Raw genomic sequence first — 27,511 nt, 5'->3', positions numbered from 1 at the left:
CCCAGCTCACAGCCAGGCACAGGGTAGGAGCTCAACACACATCTATCAAGTGAATGAGTTCACCCCCAATTCTATGAGATGAACACAGGATCGGGAGTTTGCAGATGGGTAAACTGAGGCTCAGGAAGGCTCCCGCCTCCGCTAGCTTCATCTGAAACCGAGGTCCCTGCCTCCTGCTTGGCATGCTTGCCCACTGTTCCATGTTGACCCCCGTGCTGGCCTTTGTTTTCCTGACCCCAGAGAGAAGAGGTAGTGTTTACCACGGGCTGAAGTTTATTTTTGTGTTTTCCAATAATTGATTCCAACAGTTCCTACAGACGTCCGCCGAAGGAAAACATGTTTTGCTCACTCAACCTTCGACTTCCTCATGGCGCCACAGTGGTGGGGGCCCACAGCCGCGAGGAAAGCGTGGGGTGACTTTTCCCTTGGTTATTTTATTTTTTTTCCATCTCCCTGTCGGGGGACAACAAAACATGTTTTCCTTTTTCTCCAAAGGAAATTGGAACTTTCTTATTGACTACTTGTTGCCTAAAATTCATCTTCCTTCTGCAATTGTCTTGGATTGGGTGAGTTGTGTTGAGTGAACTTCAAAACAAAGCGCTGTCTTTCATTTTACTGAAAGGACAATCATCACAACCAAAATTTTCGTTTATATGAAGGCATCGACACCACTGAAATTCACCTTGGCTTTCTCATCAGCGTCTATATACACGTTTGAAGTGGCTTTATTATCCCAAGTTCACCTCTTTAAGATTGCAGGACTGGGTAAACGTACAGACAGCCAATACTCTGGTCAACGTGATTGGCTACATAGAGTTCACTGAAACAGATACAGGTGTATGGTGTGAGGTAGGGGTCAAGAATCTTTTCTCCCCCACGTGCATTTCCAACGGATCCAGCACCATTTATTTAAACCATCATCCTTTTCCCACTGTACTGCAGCATCTCGATTGTCATAAATCCAGTAATTCTACACATTTTGGTCCAGTTCTGGACTTTCTGGTCTGTTCTCTTAGTCTATTTGTCTAGCTTTGCACCAAGACCACCTGTCTTAATGGTGTCCACTGAAGTCAATAAATCATGGCTTGCTAATAGCTCCCCTATTGCTGAACATTTAGGTTGTTTCCAATGTTTTGTTACTATGGCTTGCATCATACTAGGTCATAGTAATAAAAAGTCAATGATAACTGAGGTGATGAGCCAAGCTCTGTTCTTAGTACTTTTCATATATTAACTCACCTAATCTTCACAAAAACCCTTGGAGGGAGGTGCTATTGTGATCTCCTCAGGGCACAGAGAGGGTAAGTCATTTGCCTTTGGTCCCATAGCTTCTGCACAGTGGAGCTGGCGTCTGAACCCAGCAGGATGGCTCTGGGTGTAAGTATAGCAAGCAGCCTATGCTTTTATCCACTCCCCTCTGTAACTGGTGAGTATATAAAAGGGGGTGCAGACATACCTTCATTGAATGAACTGGCTCAGTGGCTCTGGAGCCTGAGAGCCCTGGGACCCTGCCTGACCTCTACTCACTGGTTATGTGACTTGAGGCAGGTCACTACTCCTCTTTAAGCCTCAGTTTCCCTGTCTATAAAATGGAAATAGTAGGTCTCCTTCTCTGGGTTGTCATGGGTTGTGCAGTGCCTGCTGGGTCAGAGGAGGTTCACTGTCCTGTCTCAATTGCCTCAACTGATGGCCCAGGGGACTTGGTGCCTTCGGAGGGCTCTTCCCAAAGAGGTCTTTGCTTTGCAGACATTCTGGGCTTCCTGCTGGATCTGGAGGGCCCTTCCCAAATGGGGAAACTGAGGCAAGGGGCAGTGGAGACATGGCCGGGGGGACCCCAAAACCTGCTTCTCACAACCTCTCCATTTGTCAATCTGAAGCTCAGGGCTTTCCTGACCATCAGCTCACCAGGTGGGTGCTCTGCCAGCATTCTCTGGGCAGCACACTCTCCATCCAGGGCAGCCCCTGCCTCACCACACCTGGATGGCTCTCCTGACCTTCTCACATGCCTGAGTAAGCATCTGATGATATTCTCTGCTTCCTGCAACTGGCTCCTGAGGATGGGACCCAGACATGGCTCTGTTGCTAGAGCCTGGCACAGGTAGACCAGGAGGTATCTGCTGATGGAATGAATGAATCTTATCAAGCACTTATCTGTGGTGACCAACTATCCTGGTTTGCCCAGGACTGAGGGATGCAGGACTTTCAGCGCTAAAACCATCAATGTCTTGTGCAAACCAGGATGAGTTGGTCCCCTGAAGTACCACTGGGTGGCAGGCGCTGGGTTCAGCCATTATAGTCACCATTTGATCTAATCCTCATGTCTTAGATCGTGTCCCTAGAAGTGGAGCTTGAGTCAGGAATCCGGGTGCACGTGAAGTGCTCTCAGCAGGAGAGAGGGATGGAAGGAGGGTAGGAGCAAAGCACCAAACAAGGCTGTGGTCCCAACTGGAGAGTGGCCTCGGCCTGGCCCCCTAGAGGAGCTCTGGAATACAAACAGCACCACAGAATGGCTCCATCCTGAGGTGAGGGGGCCCACCCTGGAGAAGGGTGGCAGCCAAGGGCCATGTTAAGGAGAAGGGGACAGCTGTCCGCCGTTAGTAGCCAAGATAACTGCAGCTGCAGGGCAGGAGGCCCTGGGGATCAAGGCATGACCCCCAGTGTCCACTAGGCTTCATAATTCCCATGAAGGGAGGTCAAGTATGATTATACCCTTAATAATCTTTAACCTAAAACCACCCAGTGGCTCCCCACTGCACTGAAAATAAGATCTGAAGTCCTCGCAGTGGCTTCTGGGCCCCATTTCCCTCTTCTGCATCTCATGTAACTCCTCTCCAGTCACCATCCACACCAAGCTCTGATCCAAGGCCATCGTCCTCGGTGTTCATTCCTTCTGCCTGGACGCCCCTGGGCCCAGGTCTCTCCCTGGCTGGTTCCTTCTTGTCATTCAGGTCTCAGCTCAAAGGCCACCTCCTGTGGCTGTCCCTGGCACTCCCAGATCCCTAGTCAGTCTCTACCATGTGACGAGATTATTTTCATCGTACTCTGCTATTTGAAATGACTCTGTTTATTTTGTTTAATAGCTTTATGCCTGTCTCCATCTCCAGAATATAAATTCCATGAAGGCAGCAAGATTTTCTGTTCTCTACTGCCTCTTAGGGCCTAGAAAGTGCCTGGCACATAGTAGGTGCTCAATAAGTATTTCTTGAATGAATGAATGTGCCCCCATTTTATAGACGACAAAATTGAGTCTCTGAAAAGCCACGGCGTTTACCTGCTGCTGAGTGGCAGAGCTAGAAATCAAACCAAGCAGACCCTCAGATTGGGCTCCTAACCAGCAGGCAGCCCCACCTCCTTTGCCTCAGGGCCAGCCCATGATGCAGAGATGGGGTCTGATGGGGCACGAGGCTCCCTAGCTCCTGGTTCAGGACCTGGCCCAGAATGGGCTGGCAGATATGAGGGGAGCAGATGAGTGACAGGGCCACTGATGAGAAACCCTTCTTGGCCTCTTGGAAGGGGCAGCTGAGACTGTCTGAACTCTGCCTGCATTTCCTGGGGACTCAGGATGCAGGCATGGCCATCCTGCAATCAGAATGCACTGGCTGGCTCCTGGGGGTGGGGTGGCGGGGGCTGTCTGCCATGGTGATCAATGTGAATAATAAACGTTTAGAGTTAATAAGCTCCAGTTAACTTCTCTCGCTTCGGTGACTAATGGGCTTCCTGGAGCCCATAACTCACGCTGTCTGTGAACCTCCCTTCCCTCCATTGCTGCCCTAGACCCAGCCTGCTGTGAGAGGTTGCTCAGGGAGGAGGGATCTGGCTGGTCGGAGACTTTATTTATGGCGGTGAACGCAGCACTTTCGGGGAGCAGCAGGGTCTTTCTGGCTGGTTTGTGGCTCCAGAGAGGAAATGGTTGGGGGTGAAGAGGTTGATGATTGATCTGCCATCCGGGCCCATTTCTGCCACCAGCAGCTAGGGGACCGTGAGAGAGTCCTGTCCCCTCTCGCACCTGCAGTTTCTCATCTGTCAAGGAAGATAACAATAACCTGGGTTGTTCCGAGAACCATGCGGGATGATGGGTATAAAAAGTGCTGATCAGTTCTGTTTGCAAATGTGTGAAAAGTTGAGGGAGAAGAGAAGGTGGCTGGGACTGAAGGTCTCAAAGATGCTTGTCCCATGCTGCTCAAAGGGTGGTCCTCAGACGGCAACATCAGATCTCCCAGGGGCTTGCTAGAAGTGCAGATGTGGGCCGTACCCCAGGACGGCTGAACCTGAATCTGTGTCAGTAAGATCCCCAGGGATTTTTGTGCATATTTCAGGCTGAGAAGCAGTGGCCTAGACCAAGCGTGGCCCATCAGTAACTTCCGTGCTTCCATTCACCAGGCCACTGTAGAGAGCAGGCATCGCTAACCAGTCACAACGCTCTTGCCAGTGAACCTAGTAACGACCTCAGAATCCCTTTCTGCATAGCAGCCTCTGCCTCTGTTCAGAGCTGGCATGCAAGATGGAAACTGGTGGTTGTCCTGAGCCTAGGCCCTGCACCCCCAAATCTTTGACCAAGATTAGGAAACCTAGCCCATTCCCTTCTGCACTGTTTCTGGAACCTGTATCCCTCCCAGGTCAGGGAAGGTAGGATGAGGCACAGGAGAGGCAAATGTGGGGCACTGAGGCAGGGAGAACCCCTGAGGCTCAGTGGGAAATGGGGTTCCTGCTAGTATGAGGGGAAGAAGAGGAGTGGACACTTGAATATCCCTTAGAAGGCCCAGGAAAGGGGTCCACAGTGGGCTGGACCCCCCAGTTAGCCAGGGAGAGGACAGCCTTCCACTTTAGTGTCCTTTGTTCATTATGATGATGTGACAGGCAGAGCTCCATAAGAACAGCTTAAAAGTGACTTTTAAGAGAAAGTATTTCTTACTTAAATTATTAGAGGTGTAAAAACTTATTGCAAGAGTCAAGCAGTAGAGAAGTGACATAAAAAAATATAATAATCTTGCTCCTTCCAATCTTCTTGCTCTGACATAACCCATGTTAGCAGTTGGGTGAATATTTCTTTCCAGTTTACTCTTTCAAACGTATTCACAAAAATAAGATCACACCATGTACCTCACGTTGCATCTTGTCTTTTGTCTAATAAAATATCCTAAACATGATTCCAGGTTCATACATATGTATGTGCATATATACATGTTTAATTATTTTTATCAGCTGCCTAATATTTTATAGCATGAAGGTACGAGGATTCATTCAATCACTGCCTTTTTGATCGACATTTGGTACATTCTCTCTCTCTCTATCTCTCTCTCTTGCAGCAAACACCTTACCCGTCTATGTGGTTTTAGAAGATAAATTCTCCAAAGTGCAATTGCTGGATCAAAGGGCAGCCACATTTTAAACTTTAATAGAAACTGCAGAGCACTGTCCCCAAAGATTATGGCAGCTCACACTCCCACCAGCAGTGTAAAAACTGCTTGACTGGCCCCCCTCGTTGCTGCCACTGGATATCATCAATATTTAATATTTTTTTCCAATCTGATGGGAGAAAAATGGCATCTCATTGTTCTTTTAATTTGCATTTCCACAACTGGGAGCATGAGCCTCTTCTCATTTGTTTGTGGGCCATTTGCATTTCTGTAGTGAATTGACTGATCATATTCTTTGCCCAGGTTTCTATCTTTCTGTCTTGTATTTTTTCTATCTATTCTAAAGCACTTTTTGAATGTTAATATTAACACTTTGTCTCACGTGGTCTACCTTTGTGCCAAAAAGATCTGTGTAAGCTGCATGGACAGGATGAAACAATAGGAAAAAATGCAAATTCGTGCTCTTAGGTCTGCAAGCCTGCACTACTACCCCTGGATGGAGGAGGCGGGGCTTGTTGTCCACGCAGGGCATCAAAGGTCGGTGAGCTCAGTAGGAGGTAACAGTGGGATCAGCTGCTAAAAAACAGCTAAATTGGGACCTTAGGTGCATTTGTTGAAATAGAGGGTTTAAAATGCTCTGCCCACTTCTGGGAAAGGCGTTCAGCTCTGAGCTGCTAGAGAAAGATGAGGAGGGGCTGGAGCCCCATTCCCCGTGAGGGGCTGGCCCTGCTCAGCCTGGAACAGAGCAGGACTGCCCCGGACAGGGAGAGTGGAAGGGCCAGGGGCCAGGGGACATCCCAGGGAGCTAGGTCTTAGCTGAGAGGGAGGAGAAATTTTCTCCTTAACCCCCTATTTTTAGAATTGTATCCCAATCACCTCCTACTCCTTTCCCTGCTTTATCTTTTCAAAGTGTTGCAATTTCTAACATACTGTAAATGTTATCGTGTGTACTGTCTGTGTCTCCTCACTAGAATGTCAGCTCCGTGAGCGCAGAGTGTTTTTTTGTTTTGTTCACTACTGTGTTCCCTCCAGGAGCATTGTTATTATGCCTCCCAGTCCGAGCTGTGTAGATATGGGATAGACTGACCAATAGAGAGTGAGCTCCCCATTGGGAGAGGTGAACAAGCAGAATCTGACTAGCTACCTCACAGGCTTTCTGTGCAGGGGATCCCAGGATTCATCTGTGGTCCTTTATCAAAGTCTGGAAAGGCCTTTGGATCAACAGAAGACCCCCTGTTGATCAACAGGGCCTCCCCTGGCTGTAAGGGGCCTGCGAGTCAGCCAGCTGGGACACCAGAACACTCCAACTGGGTCAGCTTCTGTTTATGTCCTCATCCTGGCCCATCCTGAGCCCCGGCCCCACCCCCGGTCAGCTCCAGTCCAACCTCAACTCTCCCCCCAGCATGAGGCCCTCATGTTTTGGAAAATCAACCAGCATCACACCAGGCTGAAAATATCTCAAAATATTGCTTGTGACTTCCTCCCGCTCCCTGAGGCCCCCGCCTGGGCGGGCAGCAACCTTTCCCTTGCTGTTGATTTTCAAGAAAGGCTCTTCCATAGCTGGGACACAGGGAATTTCCAGTATTTTTCTTCCTCTGCTTTTTTTTTTTGGCTTTCAGACACCCACATTGTGTTGTCCTGACGCAGCTCTAGGCGATGTTTGGCCCCAAAGGCCTGGGCTGGGTCAGTGAGGCCTGGACCAGCAGCCCTGGCTCCTCGGGCAGGAACAATGCCTCCATAATTCATTGAAAACTCCCCTCGGATGACTTTTTCCTGTTGCTGATTGTCTCTGAGTTCCAGGCCTGCACAAACTGCTTTTTCCTCCAGCTAAATTTAAAAGGGCCAGACCCTGGAAACGGTCCACTGGGCTGCCTCACTGTGGGGCAAAGGTGGGGAGGCTGGGTGGAAGCAGAGCCCTGAAGTCACTACTTCCCCACCACAGCCCAGACATACACACTTACACAGGTGGCCGCAGCTCTGTCTTCATTTTAACTCCCCCGAATACCCTTACAGCCCCTTGGGCTACAGACTTTGGAGTTCAGAAAACCCTACCGAGTCTGTAGAGGTCAGAAAGCCCCCAGGTGCCGTCCAGAGCAGGCGGAACAAGCAGGTCTGGGGGTCTGCAGTGCCATACTCCAGTGGGCATTGAATTCACATGGTGAGGAGGAGGAGATTTCAGGCAGAGCAGAGCAGGGAGGGCACAGGCTGCCAGGAGGGAGTGAGCCCCTCATTACTGGGAGCATGCAAGCAGAGGCGGCATGCCCACCTACCACGAAAGCTATCAAGGGTTGACAGTGCCAGGTGGAATGCTGGTGGCTGAGGACCCTACTGGGCTTCTGTGGCTTGGGCCCCCACCCAGGCCAGTGAGGAGGGGCTGGCCCTTCTGCACCAGCAGCCTTGGTGGTTCCAGCAGGAACAGAGACCTTAGCCTTGCCCTCTCTGCCCTCACAGTCCTGGCCTGTGGCCTTTGATAAGAAGGGAGCCACATTCTCTGGGCTTGACTTCCAGCTCTGCCACTGACCTGCTGTGTGACCTTATGCAAGTCTTTTCACCTCTCTGTGCCTCAATGTCCCCATCTTCAAAATGGGAATATGAAAGCACCTACCTCATAGGGCTTTTAGGAGAACTAAGCAAGTTAATACCTGTCAAGTGTTCAGAACAGTGCCTGACAGAGTAAATATGATAAAAATGATGGCGATTCATATCGAGGGATTGCAAGAAGAAGCCTTCATCTTCCCTACTCGTTTGTCAGAAATGACAGCCTTCTGTGTTAAGCATTGTCCTCTGTGGGGTCAGATTTAAGCGCATCTGAGGGAGAAGTAAATCCCCAATGTCTGGGGGAACCTCGCTTTCTTCTTAAAGGCTGACCACAAGGTTGAGGCAGAGTACTGAGGCCCCTCCCTCCATTCATTCCCTGCTCCTGCCCCCCTCCCAGGTGGCTCTTTTATGGAGTGTGGGGGCCCAGCCCAGCACCCACTATCATTGTGTCATCCTGGATCAGCCAGGTGAGTTCACAGCCTTCTCACCTCTCAGTGTTGGTCTCCATGTCACAGGGCTGCTGAGAGGGAGAGGGGTCACCGAGATGGAGCACAGAGAGCAGGGGGCCATGACCTGACAGCCTGGCAGACAGAAAGCGAAACTTGGTGCTGCTCTGACGCCCAGAGGACGGAGTGTGGGAAGCGTGAAGTCCGTGCATCCAGATAGTGGACGGATCTGGCCAGTGTGGAGACGCCCCCCAGTGGACTGGGACCCAGCAAGGGCACAGACCTGGCTCTGTAGAAAGAGGTCCTCAGCTACTCTAGAGCCTGGCTGAGGCTGGTGGGACAAAGGGTCCCCCTACTTCCTAGAGGACACGACCAGAGGACAAGAAATAAGAAGGGAGCAAAATATCACAGCGAGGGGGCAGATACAGAAAGTACCCTAAACCAAAGGACTGACACAAACCAAACCTCACAGCAACAATACAGACACAAATATTAAGGGGTTGTTTCCCAAATGCCACGTGCTTATGCGTCACCTCCACGATGTTTGCCACATTTATTTATTGAATATCTTTCATTAAATCCATTCACATTTTCAACTTAGAGGTATTTAAAAGAAACTCCCAATCACTGCCATGATTTGCCATTAATTAAATACAAGGTCACTATGAAATAGACTGGATATAAAGCTAAAAGGTTAAATTCTAGCCAAACACTGCTGCCTGCAGAGGCTCTGAGCTTGACACCGGCTCCCCCTTGTTTAAGAAGGGAAATTAGCAAGTGTCAAGGAGGTGATAAAAAAACACACCCACCTAGACTCTCCTTGATGTAAAGGGAGGATAGGCAGAGAAAGGGAAGGAATACCTTTCTCACTCTGAGCCCTGTTTGTTTCCACCTAAAATAAACTGCTTCCAGGAGTGACATGCCCTTGAAAGAACTAAGGAGGTGAGAATTCCAGCCATCCTCAGGGGAGTCCTCTCCTGAACTCTCTCCTCACATGACCCCCAGGTCAGCTTGGAGAACAGTCCTGGATCTCAGGCTGGGGAACCCCAGGATCTGGGCCATACTCCACTCCCTTCAAGGTGTGTGGCCCTTGTTGGTACCTCCTTTACTGCTTGCAGCCCCTCCAGTGTTTCACACCCCCCAGAAAGCTCCTCCCTGAGCTGAGAGGTCCCCTCCCTTCCTCTTTCCCCTGCAGAGGAGACGTGCTGGATGGCACCTGGGGAAGGTGGCACCAGCCCTCTCCACCTGGGTGCCCAGTGGGCATCCCTCATTAACGCAAACAAAACCCAGTTCCCAATGCGCCTCCCCAGGTAGGCTCCTCATGCAGCCTCCCAGCTCAGAAACAGCATGTCTCCTTCCAGAACCCTGGAGTCCTTCCTGCCATTTCTTTCTTCTCCCACCCCAAATCCGATCTCTTAGGAAATCTTACTGGCTTGAGCTTCAGAATAGTCCACATTCTGCCTGCTTCCACTTTGCCCCCAGACAGACTTCTTCTCAGCAGCCAGAAGGATCCTGTTAAAACAAAGTCTGGTCCCATCCCTCCTCTGCTGCATACCCTGCACGGCTCCTACCTCTCAGGGTAAAAGCCAAAGCTCTTCCAGCAGTCCAGAGTCTCCTCCAACTGTTACCTCTCTGTCCTAACCTCCTCCCCCACTGTCCCCCAGCTCCCCCACTCTGGCCCACCTGCCCCTCGCTATTCTTTCAACACTCCAAGCATGCTCTGCCCCAGGGCCTTTGCTTGGAAAGCTCTTCCTTCAGACTTCACATGGCTCATCTCTCACCTCCTTCAGGGCTTCGGCCATAGGTTGCCTCCTCTGTGAGGCCCTTCCTGCTTTACTTCCCCACAGCACTCATTACCAGGAGACACAGTGAGCATTGTACCTGTTGGGTTTGGTGTCTGTCTCTTCCTTCCCTGGAGAGAGAGGGGTTTTGCCTAGTTTATTCACTGCTGTAGCCCTTTGTGTCAACACACATTTGTTGATGTGTAGAGCAGATGACTCACAGATGGAGAGAGGGACTTCTGCTGCCCGGGGGGCATTAGCTGCCACTATTGTGGCCAGCCCAGCACCGCCCCCCACTCAGCTCTAGTGATAGGCTAATTGGGACGGAGCAAAGCCTGTCATGTCCAGCTTGGGGCTAGTGGTCATCAGGGGCTCACAGAGCTGTAGGAAACTGGGTGGCCTCTGGGCTGGACCTAACACCCCGCAGAATAGTCTGGCCTCGAGTTCTTGCCCACCAGTCCAGTGGGCATCAGAAGCGGGCCATGGTGGCTCCAGTGGTCGGAGGGGGCCACTGACACCACATGTGTTTGTAAGCAAACTTGTCATTGACAAAGGACTGAACCCATGGCTCCTGACTCCCAGGCTTCTTGCACTAGATAACAGAGTTCTTAACCCTGGACTGTGCATACACTCCCCTCTGTAAAATGGTCCCATACGAGTGCCTACCCCTGAGGCCTTCGGGAGTTTTAAATGAGGTAGGCCACATGGGGTGATCAGCATGCCACCTGACCCTGGGTCAGGGGGAGAGAAACCGCACCAGCCTCTGGGAGCCTCTTGTTGGGAGAGACTCCAAGGAGGGATTTCAGGCACAGTGACTCTAGGAGCGAGAACTACCTTTTAGAGTGGGGGCCTGTGGCGGCCTCTAAAGTAAGGCTAAGGGTGAGAGATGAGCCAAGCATTGAATGCACTGGAGCTCGTGTGGGGTAAGGGGAGAAGAAGAGAGCTTTGCTCGGTAAGGTAGAGTCTTCTCCGGAGCGTGCACATCTGCTCCTAGGTCAGGGCTTTCCCACCCTCACTACCAGCCTGCCTCCCTTCCTTCCAACACTCAATTGGTCACATAGTCATTCAACAAACATTCCCTGGAGACTTTCTCTAGATCAGCCCCTGACAGGAGCACGGGCATCAGCAAGAGATGAGATTCAGATCCTCCTTGAGGAGCCCAGAGTCCATGGGGGAGGCCAGTGCAGACAGGCATTAATAACTATGGGAGACGGGAGGGGTGCTGCAGAAGCCCAGCAGAGACACGGACCCCACAGGCTTGGGGAAGGGCTTCCTGCGAAAGGCCATATCTGAAACCTGAACTGTGAGTAGAAAACGAGGTAAAAGCATGGGGAGAAATAAGATACAGGAAAGAACATTTGCACAGGCAATGGGGAGCCCGGGAAGGGTTTTGAGCAGGGAGTGCTGGGGCCAGATGGTGTTATAACAACCTCACCTGTAGGGACCAGGAGACTGGTTGTCCCGAGGAGCTCTGAGGGGGGCTGGGGCAGGGGCCCCAGGGAAGACATACAGGGCTGGCGTGGAGGGCTGTGGAAAAGGCCTACTTACTTCCCCTGGTCAGGGCCATGCTGGGCTCCCAAATCCCCTCTGTGGCCAAGTGTCCATGGCCCAGGAATCTTCCTGGCTTGAGAACTCAGGGTTGGGGCACACAGGTGGGGAGCATCAGCTCCGTTTACCAAGGACACTGCAGTGACAGCTGGAAGCCCTGGGCACAGGCAACTCTGACTCCGGGGAGGGGAGGCGATTCCTGGTTGCCACACCTCCTGCTCCTCCTCCGTCTGCCCAGGCACCTTGCAGCCCGGGGGTAGTGGAAAGCTGGGAACTGGGTCTTAGGAAGTCAGGAGCCTGACTCTGGCACTTGAAGTCTTTGGCTCCAACCACTGTCTCATCATGTCTCCCACCGCTCCCTTCTAGGGCTTTGACCTTCTAGCCAAACATACCACAGTGCTGCCTGCTCCAGCCTTGGCCAAGGCCACGCACACTCCCTGCAGGGCCCTCCCTTTGCCCCCCTCTGCCTGGCCACATCTTCCTGACTCCCGCCCTTGACCCCACTTCCTCCCAGCATTGGAGAAGGAGAGGCCTCCATTGGCAATTCTGGGGAAAATTGTTGCTTTTAATTTTTCTGACATCCTTCTCTCCTTCCCTTCCCCGTCCTTCTCTCTTTTCCCATTTCCTGTGTTTTAATCTCTGTCCTAAGCACAAGCTTTTCAGTCAAAAGACTTGAGTTCAAATTGTGGCTCTGCCACTTAATATGTAACTTTGAGCAAGTTACTTAACTTCTTGGTGTCTCAATTTCCACTTCTAAAAAATGGAGAGTAGAAGACAAAAGTCAGAGGACTGACTTCAAGACTTACTCTAAAGCTACAGTAACAAGACAGTGCGGTATTGGTGAAAGAATAGACAAATAGGCTGGTAGGATAGAGAGCCCAGAAATGACCCACAGAAATAGAATCAACTGATCTGATCTTTGACAACAGAGCAAAGTCAACACAATGGAGAAAAGACAATCTTTTCAACAAATAGTGCAGGGACAAAAAAGAAAAAGAACCTAGATACAGACCTTATACCCTTCATGAGAATTACCTCAAAATAGATCATTCACCTAAATGTAAACTGCAAAACTATATTTTCTCCTAGAAGATACCATAGGAGAAAATCTCGATGATATTGGGTATGGTTCTGCCTTTTAAATACAACACTAAAGGTATAATCCACGAAAGAAATAATTGATCAGCTAGACTTCATTAAAATTAGAAACTTCGGCTATGCAACAGACAATGTCAAGAGAATGAGAAGACAAGCCACAGACTGGAAGAAAATATCTGCAGAAGTCACATCTGATAAAGGACTGTAATCCAAAACATACAAAGAACTCTTAAAACTCAACAAGAAAATGAAAAACCCAATTAAAAAGTAGGCAACAGACCTGAATAGGCACATCACCAAAAAAGATTTACAGATTGCAAGGAAGTGTATGAAAAGATGCTCAAAATCATATGTCATTATGAAAGTGTAAGTTAAAACAGCAACGAGATAACACCGGCTGCCTATAAGAATGGCCAAAATCCAAAATACTGACACCGCCAAATGCTGGTGAGGACGTGGAACCACAGGAAGTCTCATTCATTGCTGGTGGGAATGCAAACTGGTAGCGCCACTTTGAAAAATAGTTTAGTGGTTTCTTACAAAACTAAACATACTGTTACCATATGATCCAGCAATCACATTTCTTGGTATTTACACAAAATGATCCCAGCAGCCACAGCAGCTTGTTCGCCTATGGGGTGAGGGAGGCCAGCAAGTGGTATAAACTGTGGAGGGTTGTACACACACAGACCTGCCTCTGGGGACTCTGGGATTTCCTTTTCCTCTCAGGCCCCTCTCTCCTAATTTGCTAACAGCAGCACCCCCTACCCAAGGCTGCACCTTGAATTCTTACCATAAGCAGGACCTGTGCCCAATCTTCGAATCCAGTGGTTTTCAGGCTTTTATGACTACATACTTTGCCGGGGAAGAAATACATTTTACACAGTAAGGACAAAACAGAGCCAACACTCACGACGGTTCCATGCTCCCTGAACCCTTCTGTATCACCCCTTCATTCCTCACAACAACCCATAATGTGGTTGCTATTCTTCCCCATGGACAAATAAGGAAACTGAAGCATGAAGGTCAAATAACATGTTCAAGGTTCCATGACCCAGCAGGTGGGTTCCAGGATCTGTTTTCTAGCCCCTACCCTGAAGGCGACTAGAATAAAGCTTGGTGCTTTATTATACGCCTTTTCTCTTTTTAAAAATGCGGATCACAACTCACCAAATGGATTTCACACTCACGAATGGGCTGTAATCTACAGACCCACGGTGGGATGGGTTGGTTCTCTGAGACCTAGGATGGCTGGGGCACATCGCCTGGGTACTCCCCAATCTGTCAGCATTGCCCCCAACTCCAGGACCCCATCCCAGCTCCCCCCACCTCACCCCATTTCCCGTTCCTCCAGCCCCACATGGCCAGGAGCTGGAATGACCCAATCTTTCTCCCACATACAAGCTGACATCTCCCAGAGACCTGGGGAAGAGCCAGAGCAGAGAGCTGAGAGGGAGGGCCCATCTCAACCTCCCTATAGGAGAAAGTCATTATGATGCAGCCAGCAGAGCTTCAGCCCAGAGGGGCTTTCATTTCCGAAGGCCTGGGTGGGGGGGGGGGTTGGGGGGGGATACGGGAGGAGATTGCTCACAGATAGGGAGACTGCTGTGGGCGCTGCTACTTCATTCCTGCTCCTCCGTGGCAGGCAGCCAAGCTCCTTAACCCTTGATGGAGCTGGAGACCGGGAGGCAGCCAGGAGGGGGGGCCTTGCTGTGGTGGAGGCTGACATTGGGTGTGGGGACTCTGATCATTTTATTAATAAATAGCTACTTTCACCCACGATTGCCAAGCAGAGCTAAGTCCTTCCTCCGCAGTATCATATTTAGTCCAGCCATATCCCTGGGAGATTGTAACTGTCATCATCCCCACTCTACAGATGAGGAAGTAGAGGCCCAGAGACCAATCACTTGCCCACAGTCTCAAGGCTTGTATGGGAGAAGGAACGCAGGGAGAAGCAGGTGATTTTTGAAGGGAGAGATACTTGCAGGTTCTGGGGAGGCACGGCAGGGGCCATAGCAACGGGAGGCCTTGCATTTATTCTGCATCTTTCTGAGTCCTCCTGGGCTCTCATCAGAGAAGCCCCACCCTCTGTTGGGCAAGCCCTCTACTCTTATTCTCTCCTGCCTCAGTTCACTCCTGGCACCAATGCCCCTGTGTTAGGATCTCCTTCTGTTTCTCACCCACTTGTGTTGTGTCTTTAAGACCCTGTGTCACTGTGTATGCAACCTGGCCTCCCTTTCTCACTGTGAGAAACTGACTTTACACGTTGTTCGTGTGTCCAGCATTTCATTGAATCCCTATGGGTTGTCTATTGATTCTTGGTTGATTTTTCTAGATTGATGGTTCATCACCTGCAAAAATAGTGACAATTTTATCATTTCCTTTCACATTCTTATATCTCTTTGCTATGGACTGAAGATTTGTGTGTGTGTGTCCCTCCAAGTTCCTATATTGAAGCCCTACCCCCAATATGATGGTATTTGGAGGTGGAGCCTTTGGGAGGTTATCAGGTTTAGATGGGGACATGAGGGTGGAACCCCCATGATGAGATTAGTGCCTTTATAAGAAAAGGAAGACACAGATCTCTGTGAGCACTGGCAATACCCAGGAGGAAGGCCATGCCCAGGAAAAGGGCCCTCGCCAAAACCCTGGCTATCCTGGCTCTGACCTTAAACTTCCAGGCTCCAGACAGAGAGGTTGTTTAAATCACCCAGTCTATTGTATTTTGGAATAGCGGCCTGAACTGACACTCTTATTTCTATTTTTTCCACATTGTCTTCAGGATTTCCAATATATTTTGGAAAGTGGTATTGCCAGTAGTACCCTTGACTTATTCCCAACTTTATAGAGAGTGCATTTAAAAAGTATCTTCATTAAGAAAAACGTTTGCTGCAGGGTTTATTTTGTTTTGTTTTTGTTTTTAAGTAAAATACACATAACATAAAATTTGTTATTTTAAGCATTTTCATTTTGTAAAATTAAAATTCTATACTTATTAAACAATAACTCACATTCTTCCTTCCCCCCAGTTCCTATAAACCACCATTCTACTTTCTCTCTCTATGATTTGACTTCTCTAGGGACTTCATATAAGTGGAATCATACAGTATTTGTCTTTTTTGTGACTGGCTTATTTCACTCAGCTTAATGTCTTCAAGGCTAATCCATGTTGTAGTATATTGAGGAATTTCCTTTTTAAGGCTGGACAATATTCCATTGTACGTATAGACCACATTTTGACTATCCATTCATTTATTAATGGACACTTGGATTGCTTTCGCATTTTAGCTATTGTGAACAACGCTGCTATGAACAAGGGTGCACAAACATCTCTTTGAGCCCCTGCTTTCAATTCTTTCGGGTATATACTTAGAAGTGAAATTGCTGGGTCATACAGTAATTCTATTTTTAATTTTTTGAAGTACCACCATACAGTTTTCCACAGTGGCTCCACCATTTCACGTTTCCACCAATAATGCACAAGTGTTTCAATATCTCCATATCCTCACCAACACTTGCTGTTTTTCTGGTTTTTTTCGATAGCAGTCACCCTGATGGGTGTAGGGTGGGACCTCATTGCAGTTTTTATTTCAATTACCCTGATGATTAGTGATGTTGAGCATCTTTTTTATGTGCTTCTTGGTCATTTGTATGTCTTCTTTGGAAAAAGATTATTCAAGTCCTTTGTCCCAGTTCGAATTGTTTTACAAGTTCTCTATGTATTCTTGATATTAATTCCTTATCAGATATGGTTTTCAAATATGTTCACCTGTGAGCTGTCTTTTTATTCTGTCTAGTGCCTTTGGATGCACACATTTTAAAAATGTCCATAAAGGTGAGTTTGTCTAGTTTTTCTTTTATTGCCTGTTCTTTGGGTGTCATATCCATGAAAACATTGCCAAATCCAGGATCACAATGCTTTTGTCCTGTTTTCGTCTAAGAGCTTTATTGTGTCAGGTCTTACATTTAGCTCCTTGATTCATTTTAATTTTTGTATATGGTGTTAGGTGAGGGTCCAACTTCCTTCTTTTACATGTGGAATCCACTTCTTTACCTCACCTCATGAAGCCACACCCTAAATACGTGCAGTTTAGCATTCAGGCAAGACTCAGGGAAACCCCTGTGCATATTTCTAGAGTTCTCTTTGCACAGCTGCCTTTTGTCTACACCCTGCCCCATAAATCTCATTCACCGCTGTCTCTCCAATCTCTGAGTCTCTCACCTCATTTCAGCAATCCTGTCACACTCTGTTTGAATTCTCCTTCCCTGGACTGTGATCCAGAAAGCATCTCTCGCAGAAAGCTGAGGGGATTGTAGAACACACTTTCTCTTGTCCTGGCAGTGTCCGGAAGACACTCCAGTACTAGTTACTCCAGCATGTCTGGAAGAAACTTCAGTCCATATCTTTTTTGTTTGATAGAATCTTGCTCCAAATGTTTTCAGATCCTTTTTTATTTAAACATTGAAAACATTGTGTCTGACAATTCCAATATCCAAAGTCTTGCATGTCTAATTTAATGTTTGATATTTGTTTTCATTCACTTTAGCTTATATTTTTAAATTTTGGGTTGTGAGCTCATGTTCAACTGGATTCTTCCTGTGGAAATCTTACAAGGTCTAGGTTGAGAGTGAACATCTTCAAAGAAGACTTGTGTTTGCTTCTGTCAGGCATCCTGGGGTGTTACTCACTGGGTTTCCCAGACCTCATAGACATCATACACACGCACGCATGCGTGCACACACCCAGAATCTCTGTGAGGGCCAACCTGGGTTGTCCATTTTCAGAAGGATCCTTAACTAAAACATTTTTCTCTGACTGAGACGGAGACATTCAAGTTCCCTTGTCATTTTGTATCGAGGGCCCCAGGTTTACATTTGGGAGCGTCATTTAAAGCTTGGTGTCTTATTCAGGCCCACGGCTTTGTCTCATGTCTCCTACAGCCATTAAAGCCCAAGTTCTGGGTCATTGGGATAAACAAAATTGCCTCCAGACAGCTGTGGTTTTGGCGCTTGCTTACCACTTGGTTTCTCTCATCCTCTCTTCAGCCCCTGAAGACTTTCCTTACTACCTGTGAGCTCCGATATGCAATTGAGGCAGTGTTTGATTTATGTTATTCAATACATCAGTGTGTTTTGTAGTGAGATGTTTTTTTCAGGCCATGTAATCCATGCTACAGGTGGAAACGGAAGTCTGATCTTTGCTTCACTGCCCTCCTAGTTTCCCCTTTCCCTGGCTGGGCCCACCTCCACACAGAGGAATGGAATGGAGGAAAAGTGGGTGGATTTGGCAGCAGGGACCTTGCCTAATGTTATGGACTATGTGCAGACTATGGCCTCTGGCAATCCCTTCCTTGCTCAGGGCCTCGGTCTCCCTCTTTATAAAGTGAGAGATTAGGAAATCCCAGTTTCCTTCTAGTTTTAATTTTCTTTGACTCTAAGTCTATTCATGGATAGTCTTCCCCTCCTGGGCCTTCTACTGGGTCAACCTGAACAAGAATTGGGGAAAGGGTGCTCAGTGATAAGGGGAGATCCTGCTCCCATTTCCCAGAGGCCCTGAGGCAACTGACGATTACATGTCCTCCAGACAGGCTAAGTACCTGGGAAGTGAATAATCAGATTGCCCCTTAGTTCCCTGCTGGCACAGATAGCACACAGCAAGAGGGCCTAATAAAAGCTACCTTCTAGGCTCTGGCTCTACACCACCCTCGCATCCTCCAAGAAGTCTTCCTAAAAACAGGCCCATGTAGAGGAGAGTGCTACTCCATGTCTGGCAAAGATTAGTGATTGATTGGTAGAGGCTGCCTGGACCTTTGCTAAAGATGGATTCTGAGGCCTCATCTAGGTTCAGAGTGCTGTGATTGACTAATGATGCCTGGAAGGGCCTAGGATGAATGGTAACAGCATGTGTGTCAATGTGTTCGCCATCTCTGGAGCTTCAACGTGAGATATGCCACACCTTTTTGCTTTAGAAAGCCTGGACCTTCCTAAATCTAAGGAATGACAGAGAGGAACTTGAAGGTAAAATCCAGCTACTCTAGTCAACAGTTTATGACTTTCTCAGGTAATTTCATACCTTCCCACCATGCCTGGTTTGCTGGGGGCATTGTTGGGGGCGGGGGGTGAAGCCTTCCCTTCTCTCTCTCCCTCCTGGTGTTTCCATGAGGAAGAGGGCTTCCCCTTTTCTCCCTCATCCTCAGGCGACAATTTGATTATGTAGCACTGGACATTCACTGCCCCCGCCCCACCTACCAGTGGGAGGTGTCCCTGCTCATATCAGCTCAGTTTGGGCCCCATTTCAGGGTGGCGAGCCCCTGAGTTGGGCCATGGCCTGCCCTTTGGAGATAGGTCTGCCCTCCCTGTGCAGGCAGCTGTGGAAGTACATGGCTGAACATGCAGCCCCAAAGGCTGGATTCAGGGAGGAATGTAAGAGGGTGAGCAACGTCTCCACTCCAACCTTTACAGAGTTGTGTCTGAAGGGCTGGAGGGTACCTGCAAGCCAGGGCAGAGGTGGTACTTGCTTCCCCTTGCCTTCTGATCCTTGTGTGGCCTTGTGCTCAGAAGGGGAGGAAGGGAGAGTGGCTGGATGCCCAGGACCCCTAACAAATATCAGGCCCCTTAGGTAAGAAAGGATGCAGGCCTAAGAACATACCACATCATTTCAAATCCATTTCTAGGGGACAAATGTATAATCCATAAAAAGCCTTTGAATGATACAAATGATAAAAAATTAAACCTCAAAAAATTCAGATTACAAAAGCAGCTATTACAAAGAGAGCACAAGTAGTCGCCGTTAAGTGCAGAGCACAGCCGTGAATGCCACCCACAGATCAGGGTCTGAAGTTTCTTCTGGGCTTGGAGAACAAGGCAGACCCTGTGCGGTCCTCGCCCTGCTCCTGGGAAGTGGCTCTGGGAGCCTCAGACAAGGGGGCCTGGAGCTGCTGTGCTATCTGCCCCTGTCAGGTGCCACCACGGAGGCGCCAGTACAACAGAGGGACTGCCATCTCTGGGCCCTTGATGCTGATAAGGATTCTGCAGGTCCGTTAGCTCGAGCGCTGAGGCTGGGCTAAATGAGGACGTTAGCATGTGGGGGTCACGGGGGCTCTGGCTTTCTGGGTGCCACCAAAGGGTCCCTGGGTGTGGCCTGTCACTGCCTCTTCTGTCCTACTCCATGGCTCTCTCCTTCTATTTCCACTTGCCCTTTATTCTTCCTCCTCCCTCCCCACTTTTCCTCTCCTCCCTCCCTCCTGCTCTCTCCTTTCTCATCATCTCATCTCCCCATCTTTCCCTTTGTCTCTTCTCCCATCTGCTCCACTTTTCTCTTTCTGTGTCCTCTTCCCTCGTCCCTCTCACACCCTGTTTCCTACCTGGGCCAGAACCTGAGTCCTTCCCCACCCAGTGAAGGGGAGGAGGGCATAGTTTTGTCCCACCCAGACCTCCCCAGAGTCTCATTTGGCTTGCCCCCCTTAAAGAGGTTTGTTTCCTTGGAAGGAGGAGATTCCTGGGCTGACTTCACTGGCCACAGCGGAAGCTCTGGGTCAGAGGAACCAAGTTTGCAAGCACTTGGCCTGGAACAGGGCTGCTGGGGGTTCTCTGGCCTTGTAGAGCCAGACTGGCCCAAGGCCTCACCTAATTGCTAGAGGCTCGCTTGTTTATTATGCAAAGGCTCAGAGAAAGGGCGTGGGGGCTGGGGAGGCGGCAGGGTGGCCAGGTGGGTGTGGGAGGAGCTGCATGCAGGCCTGGGACTCGGGGTGGCAGGGGTGGCAGCAGGCTGCATCACTTCTTGGAGTCCAGTTTCTTCCAGACGGTTATCTTCTTACTGGCCCGCCTGGCTTTGATGAAAGGATGGAGATCCGTGCCAGACTGTTTCATTCTAAAAATCAAAATAGAAAGAAGCAAATGCTGGGAAATGGGGTGGAGAGGGCTGGTCTGGACAACAGCCTGAGCCCTGTCCTGGGCTGAGGTGGGCATGGCCCTCCACCTTGCACAGCTGAGGCCTTCAGGGTGTCGCGCCAACCTGGGGGTCCCGGTGGCACCTGTGACTTTTCTAGGTACTCAGATTTGCTTTTTTATCTTCATGAAAAAATGTGTGATATTTTCATGCTCTTGCAGAACACATGATTCGCTTCCCAGTGAACACAGCCAAGTTAGTGGACTTTTGACAGGTCTAGCAAGTTTCTTGCAGGGAGACAGCCAGCAGTCTCCATCCTTCTCAGACAGATGGGTCTAGGCCGTGGGGTTTCACCACTAAGGTTACAGACTCCAATCTTGAAGGCCTCAATTTTCTTCACCCAGACCACTGCCAGCAGCTCCAGGGAGCAGACTTGATGCCTAACTGGTCACCATGTTGAAAAAATGGGCCAGATGTCAGGGATTGTTGGAGATGACCTGAGTCCCTGGGGGATGTGAGTGCCCAAGGTCACTTAGCCCTGTGTGCCCTCTGTGGCCTGTGGCAGAGCCAGGGGCCCTGCTGTGAGCTGTACCCATTCTGCGGACCATACAAAGGCCCCTCAGCCTTGGGCCACGGTGGCCACCTACTTGTTCTCAGCTTCAGAAGAAGGCTCCTCCATCTTCATCCCCACGGGCAATGGGGAGAAGCTTCCTTGGACGTCTTCTGACATTGTTCTCTTGGCTGAGTCAGGGTCTTCCAGGCCCGGGATGGAGGCTGAAACACTGCAGGGGGTGGAGGAGGGGAGGGCAGGGCTCAGTGGAGGCACAGCCAGAGGAGACCCAGCTGGGGGTGCCTGGGCAAGCACCTCTCACTCAGAGCTGCCCCTTCCATGTCACAGTTGCTGGAGTGAAAAAGGGTGCTGATCTTCTCCCGAGGACGGATGAAGGGCGAACCTGACCCCCTGAGGACCCAGAGGCTCCCTGGAGGTCAGCTTCCCTGGTTTCTTTTTAAGGTGGGAACCGTCCTAACTCTGTGTCTGCCACACCTGCGTACCCCTGCCTTCCTATCCTTTCCTGGCCTTGTGCTCAGAAGGGCTGTATCAAGTGAGCAAAGGAGAGAGGAAAGGAGGCCAAGAAAATAAGTCATCATGCACACTGTTACGGTTGTGTCCTCCCAAAATGCACATACTGGAGTCCTAACCCCTAGTACCCCAGAAAGTAGGAAACAGGGTCACTGCAGATGGAACTGAGTTGAGACGAAGTAATAGCAGAGTAGGGTGGGCCTCAATCTAACATACCTGGTATCCTTATATCCTTATCAAAAGGGGACATGTAGACACAGACGTGCACACAGAGCAATGCCACGTGAAGACGCGTGGTTCTGCCACAGCCCAGGGACGCCCAGAAGCGAGGGGAGAGGGCTAGGCTGGATCCTCCCCTAGTGCCCCCCCAGGGAGTCTGGCCTGCCCACACCTTCATCTCAGACTTCTGGCTTCCAGAACCACAAGACAAGAAACTTCTATTTAGGCCACTCAGTTTGCGGAATGGTCTTATGGCCGCCCTAGAAACTGACGAATACGTGTAGTCACTCCTCACCTTGTACCACAGCTCAAGGCTTTGTAGCCATTCACTGCCTACAAGCACCTTGGGGTTACAAGACGGTTCTGAGCATCGCAGCCGCCCTGGAAGGCAGGCAGCTCAGGGCCCCCATTTTACCGACAAAAGCAGAGAGAAGAGTGGGCTTTCTGGAGGACACACAGTACGTAGGTTCGTGGCAGAGACAGGACTGGCCCTTTCATTCACTGTCTCTTCATATTTATTGAGCCCCTGCTATGTGATTAGCTTAAGGACCGGGTGCTTCAGAGACAAGAGACAAGGGGAGAGGCAAGACGGGCGCCCCTTCTATCATTTCAAGGACCCCAGGAAAATTTAAAATGGAGAAATACCAAAACAGAGTCACAGAATCTGGGTATATTCATAATGTTTGCATTTAGCCTCCCTGCGGGGCTCACTCTGCCACCCTGTCCCATGGGCAGCACACAAAGTCTGTGACCCTTTGCAACACCGCAGTGGGGCCAAGGGCCAAGGCGTACCTGAGGCCCTTGAGAAGTCAGATCCTTCGGGGCTTGTACAGGTGTCTGGAATGAGCCTAGGGGCACTGACATCCACCTCTGCTGCTCCCAGAGAGCAGGGCTAGGGGTGCAGGGGCAGGGCCAGGCTGATGGGCTCTTCCATGGCCCCCCAGCAGGGAACCAGACCGGGGTGGATGGGGAAGAGGTCCCTGGGCTCTCTGGCTGGCATAGGGTAATTGGGAAGTCAGGCGAGAAGCCCAGAAAGAAGCATAGGCCCCCTAAATTTTTTCATTCATTCATTCATTCATTCATTCATTCATTCATTCATTCATACCATCAGTATTTACTGAGCACCTACTCCCTGAGCTAGGCTCTAGGAATAAATACATGCACCAGACCCTGAATTTAATAGCCAGCTCCTTAGTCCTGCCAAGTGGCCCCTCCAGGGCACTGGCCTCCCTTCTTCTAGCCACACCCTTTCCTTCCCAGGTCCACGCTGCTGCCCAGGGGCTCATCCTCCCTGACCTGGCCTTGCATCTCTGGCTTAAAGCCAGTCTGTGGCTCCCCAACTTCTGCAGCTCTAACTCTGGAGCGGTGCCCCGCTCAAGGCGCATCAGAATTTGACCCCAAACTATAGTTTTTCTAACAGCCCCCTTGGCAGCCCCCACTAAATCCACAGCTATGCTGCTCCCACTCCCCAGACTGTGTGCCTTTGCCCATCCTAGCCTCTGCCAGGAGTGCCTGTTTCCTCTCCTTTTCTACTGGGCCTTCTCTTCATCCTTCAAGGCCAGGTTCTTATGTCACTTTGCCTGGGAAGCCCTCCCTGAATTCTCACAAAAGGAGTGATTTCCTCTGCTGCTTACCAGGGCGCAGTGTTCACAGCTCTGCTTCCAACCATCTGAGGGGAGGGGCTGATCTTAGCAACTCGCCATGGCTCTCAGTAGGTATGAGCGAGTGAATGAACAAATGACTCATTTGTGGGGACATCAGAGGCATGTGACTGACTAGGACAGTGGGGCCACATGGCCATCCTGCTGGGGTGACAGGAACACTCCTGTTCCTACTGACAGCCTATCAGGTGCTTCCCTGGAAGAATGATCTAGAGATGGAGGTGAAGACCATCCTTGGTCAGAGACCAGTAGAAAAGGCCATCTGGGGGGTTGCAGCAGACCAGCTCCTGCAGGGGTTTGAAACACCTTTACTCGCTTCAATGAAAGGAAAGTGCAGCAGGAGCTGGCCCTTATCTGACAGGAAGCTCACCGCTCCACGGCATCAAGGCAGCCCCCTGTTCCAATTCAGAAAGGTACCCTCTCCACTCAGCCCATTCGGGTCCCCAATACAAGAGAGAGGTGGCTTTAAAACCACCTTCATCCATACTGACTGCTCCTGTGACAGGCTTGATGTCCCGGTGAACCCCACCCCAGACCATGCCGGGTTCATGAGTCTACAGCCCAACTCTGATCAAGCTTCTCCCCAGCTCAGGAACCTTCAATGGCTCCCCACTGCCTGTAGATCTAGTCACAGAAGCCTCCTTTCCCCTGCGTATCCAGTGCCTGCTTACCCCTTAGCAGGGGTACCTTCTCCAACAGGTCTTCCCGGGACTCCTCACAGTGACCTCCTAACACATGGAGAGCCCGGGCATTGCCTCAGTCTGGCAGGCTTCTCCTCTCCGTGAGCTGACAAATCATCTCACCAACCAGGCCTGGCCTACACCTCACATGTCTCTGGGTCCCCTAACAGAGTGGCTTGACCAGAGCTGGGCAGCAACAGGCTCACAGTACCCCCAAACCCCAGAGCTGAACCAGAGCCTTGCTGAGAACTGCCATGGTTGGTTACGGGCAGCTGCCTGTGTGTAGAGGTGGACAGGGAGGGAGGTTCAAGGGCCAGCTCTGCCATTGCCTGTCCCTGCGCACACGCAGAGCTCACACCCTCTTCCCAGGGCCTGACATGACCCCTCTTTTGCAATAGCTGTCAAGGAACCTGAGGACAGAGTGAGCAAGGCCTTGGGAGGCAGGCTACAAGCAGTCTTCCTTGGGTTGAAGGAGGATGCTGGCATGAGCAGCTGGCAGGGGCGGAGTGCCCTCCCTTAGAGCCCAGCACCGTGGGAGGGCCTGGCAGTGACTGGCTCCTCTGGGGCGCTGGCCCACTCTTCCCATCCTCTCTTAAGATGACACCTGGCAGGGACAGCTGAGGGGGACAATGACCCGAGGGGAGACCTGGGCTTCCTGAGACTGCACCTGGCCCTCCCCTGCCTGTCCCCCAGCCTGGCTTCCCCTCAGGCTCCCCGACTCTTCTAAGGTGGTCGAGAGGTAGGAGTGTTACCAAGTGGCGCAACTGTGAAGAGCTTCCCAACACATACGAGGTGTGATCATGCAATATGGTGAATGTTTAAATAAAAAAAACGTATTACAGTAAAAGACATATTGCCATTAATCTCCCTCAAAACACCCTCCTCGCTTCTAACACCCTTATCCCATCGTTCTTGCCACTTTCTGAAGCAGTTCTGGAAGTCCTCTTTCATGAGTGTCTTTAGTTGCTGTCGTGGCTGCCTCGATGTCCTGAATCAATTCAAAACATGGTCATTTTGACTTTGGGGAAGAGCCAGAAGTCACACGGTGCCAGATCCGGTGAATAAGGTGGATGAGGACACACCGTAATGTTTTTGACAGAAACCGCCATATACCAGAAGCTATGTGTGACACGGAGCCTCTCCATTGTAATCAACAAATACAGTGACTGCTGCTGCCGAGTGCCAGCCAATGGAAAGGCAGGGATCTTCAATACGAGAAGCTGCGCATCAAACCTTAGTAACAGTGTGTGACAAGTGTCAACTTGTTTGGTGCAGTTGGTCGGGTGTGAGCTACAGTTGAGAACAGGTGTGTTTTAAAGTGTGAGATAAATCTTTCTCCATCATGACAACGCTCTGTGTCACACATCGCTTCTGGTATATGGCAATTACTGTCAAATAAAAACATTACGGTGTGTCCTCATCCACCTTATTCACTGAATTTGGGGCAGTGCAACTTCTGGCTCTTCCCCAAAGTCAAAATGATTCAGGACTTCGAAGCAGCCACAACAGCACGACTAAAGACACTCATGAAAGAGGACTTGCTTCAGAAAGTGGCAAGACTGATTGGATAAGTATGTTTGAAGTGAGGGGGAGTATCTTGAGTGGGATTAATGGCATTGTGTCTTTTACTGTAATAATTTTTTTTATTTAAACATTCACCGTATTGTTTGATCACAGTTTATATGGACGGCACTTTACAGTTTACAAAGCCTATTGAGGATTATATGTCATTTACATAGCACTGCCTTTCCAGTTTATAAGGTGTTTTGTCATTTATAAAGTGTCTTGTGGTTTACAAACTGCTTTATAGGGTATCAGGTACACTGCAGTTTATAAAGCACTTTACAGGGCTCCCAGCTCACAAAGGGCTTTGGAGCAGGTCCATCTTCCAGTTTGGGTAGAGGGCACACAGCAGTTTACAAGGTGCTTTGCAGGTTACAGGGCATGTCGCAGCTTCCAAAGCCCTTGGTGATTTATCGGGCATGTGGCACTTTACAAAGGACTTTTATAAAGTTCATGAAAGTTTGGGAGGTGCTATGCAGTTGACCGGGCATGTTACAGTTTGCACAGGGCTTTGCGGCTTACAGGGCACATGACATTTTGTCATTACAGAGTGTGTCATCTCTTACAGCTTTTAATCCTCTCAACTCACTCCTCTAAGAAAGGTCCTGAACGAATGATGTCTTCAACCCACAGGGAGACAACTGAGACCCAGGGAGGGCAAGTGACACACATCCGAGGCCGTGTCTGTGGCATGGCCTGGCGCCCTGCCTCTGCAGGGCTCCTCCCTGCCCTTGCTGGCTCCCTGCTCCAGTGGGAGGGGTACACTGGGGGCTCCTCCTCCTCCTGCCTGGTCAGCTTCACTGTAGGAGGCTCACCTCCCAGACTCCCACATCACAGCTGGGCTTGGAGTCTACACTTCCCTCTCCTCTCCCCACCATCCTGCACAGGGCCCCAAGCTGGGCTCCGTGGACAGCCTGGCAAAGACAGGTCCAGGTGGCGGGGAACTGCACTGACAGCAGAGTGAATCTGTGCTCTGTGGCCCCAAGGTGTGGACCAGGCTGCCTCCCCTGTCCCCTTTCAGTCCTGGGTGCACAGAGGTGGCAGGAAAGCCGACCCGAGTGGGTCTCTTCAGACTTCCTGGGCTTGGCAAACTGCAGTGAGCAGGGTGGAGGGAAGGCAGGGCAGCGCGAGGGCCCTCCTCGCCCGCACCGAACCTGCCCTGTTCCCAGGATGGGCCATGGCTTGGCATCTCTTAGGAACTCAAAGCACAGCCCAATGGAGAAATGTAGCCAAGCCCAGTGGGGCGCAAGGAAAGGACGCCCAGGTGACAACTGCCATAGCAGGTAACATGATGAGAGCCAGTGTGACCGGGACAGGGCGGGGCATCAGTGGGAGGCCCGGGAGGCCCTCTACTAGGCCTAGGCTGTGATGGGAAGGAAGCATATTCGTACCTGGGTAGCTTAGCAGCTAGTAGGGGACAACTCGTCCCTCTGTGAATACCTCTGGCCTGTGCGATGGAGGCCAGTCTTTCAGAGGTCCCAGCACAGAGGGTGTGACAAGGGCTCCAGCCCCCTGCGGCCCAGCCCCTCCGGGGTATCTTCCAGGGAGAGCAAGGGCCTCTTCTCCATGCAGCAGCCCAGGCTGCCCTCCTGCTCAAAGGCCCCACAGCTCCCGGCTGTACCTGGATTTCCAGGAGGGCCGCCCTGGTGAG

At 50.3% G+C, this 27,511-nt stretch overlaps 1 protein-coding gene across 1 annotated transcript in view; it reads right to left on the bottom strand.

Annotated features, from left to right (window-relative positions):
- LG10H3orf20 (linkage group 10 C3orf20 homolog) overlaps positions 1-27,511 on the bottom strand; it is a 96,799-nt gene that overhangs the window by 12,456 nt on the left and 56,832 nt on the right. Inside the window, exon 14 of the mRNA XM_074314087.1 lies at positions 21,304-21,438. Within this exon, the coding sequence (XP_074170188.1) occupies positions 21,304-21,438 (135 nt within the window). The remainder of the gene's footprint in view (positions 1-21,303; positions 21,439-27,511) is intronic.

This window comes from Rhinolophus sinicus, linkage group LG10 (genome assembly GCF_036562045.2).
Source record: "Rhinolophus sinicus isolate RSC01 linkage group LG10, ASM3656204v1, whole genome shotgun sequence".
Classification (NCBI taxonomy): Eukaryota; Metazoa; Chordata; class Mammalia; order Chiroptera; family Rhinolophidae; genus Rhinolophus; species Rhinolophus sinicus.
This window is presented reverse-complemented; position numbering and strand designations above follow the sequence as displayed.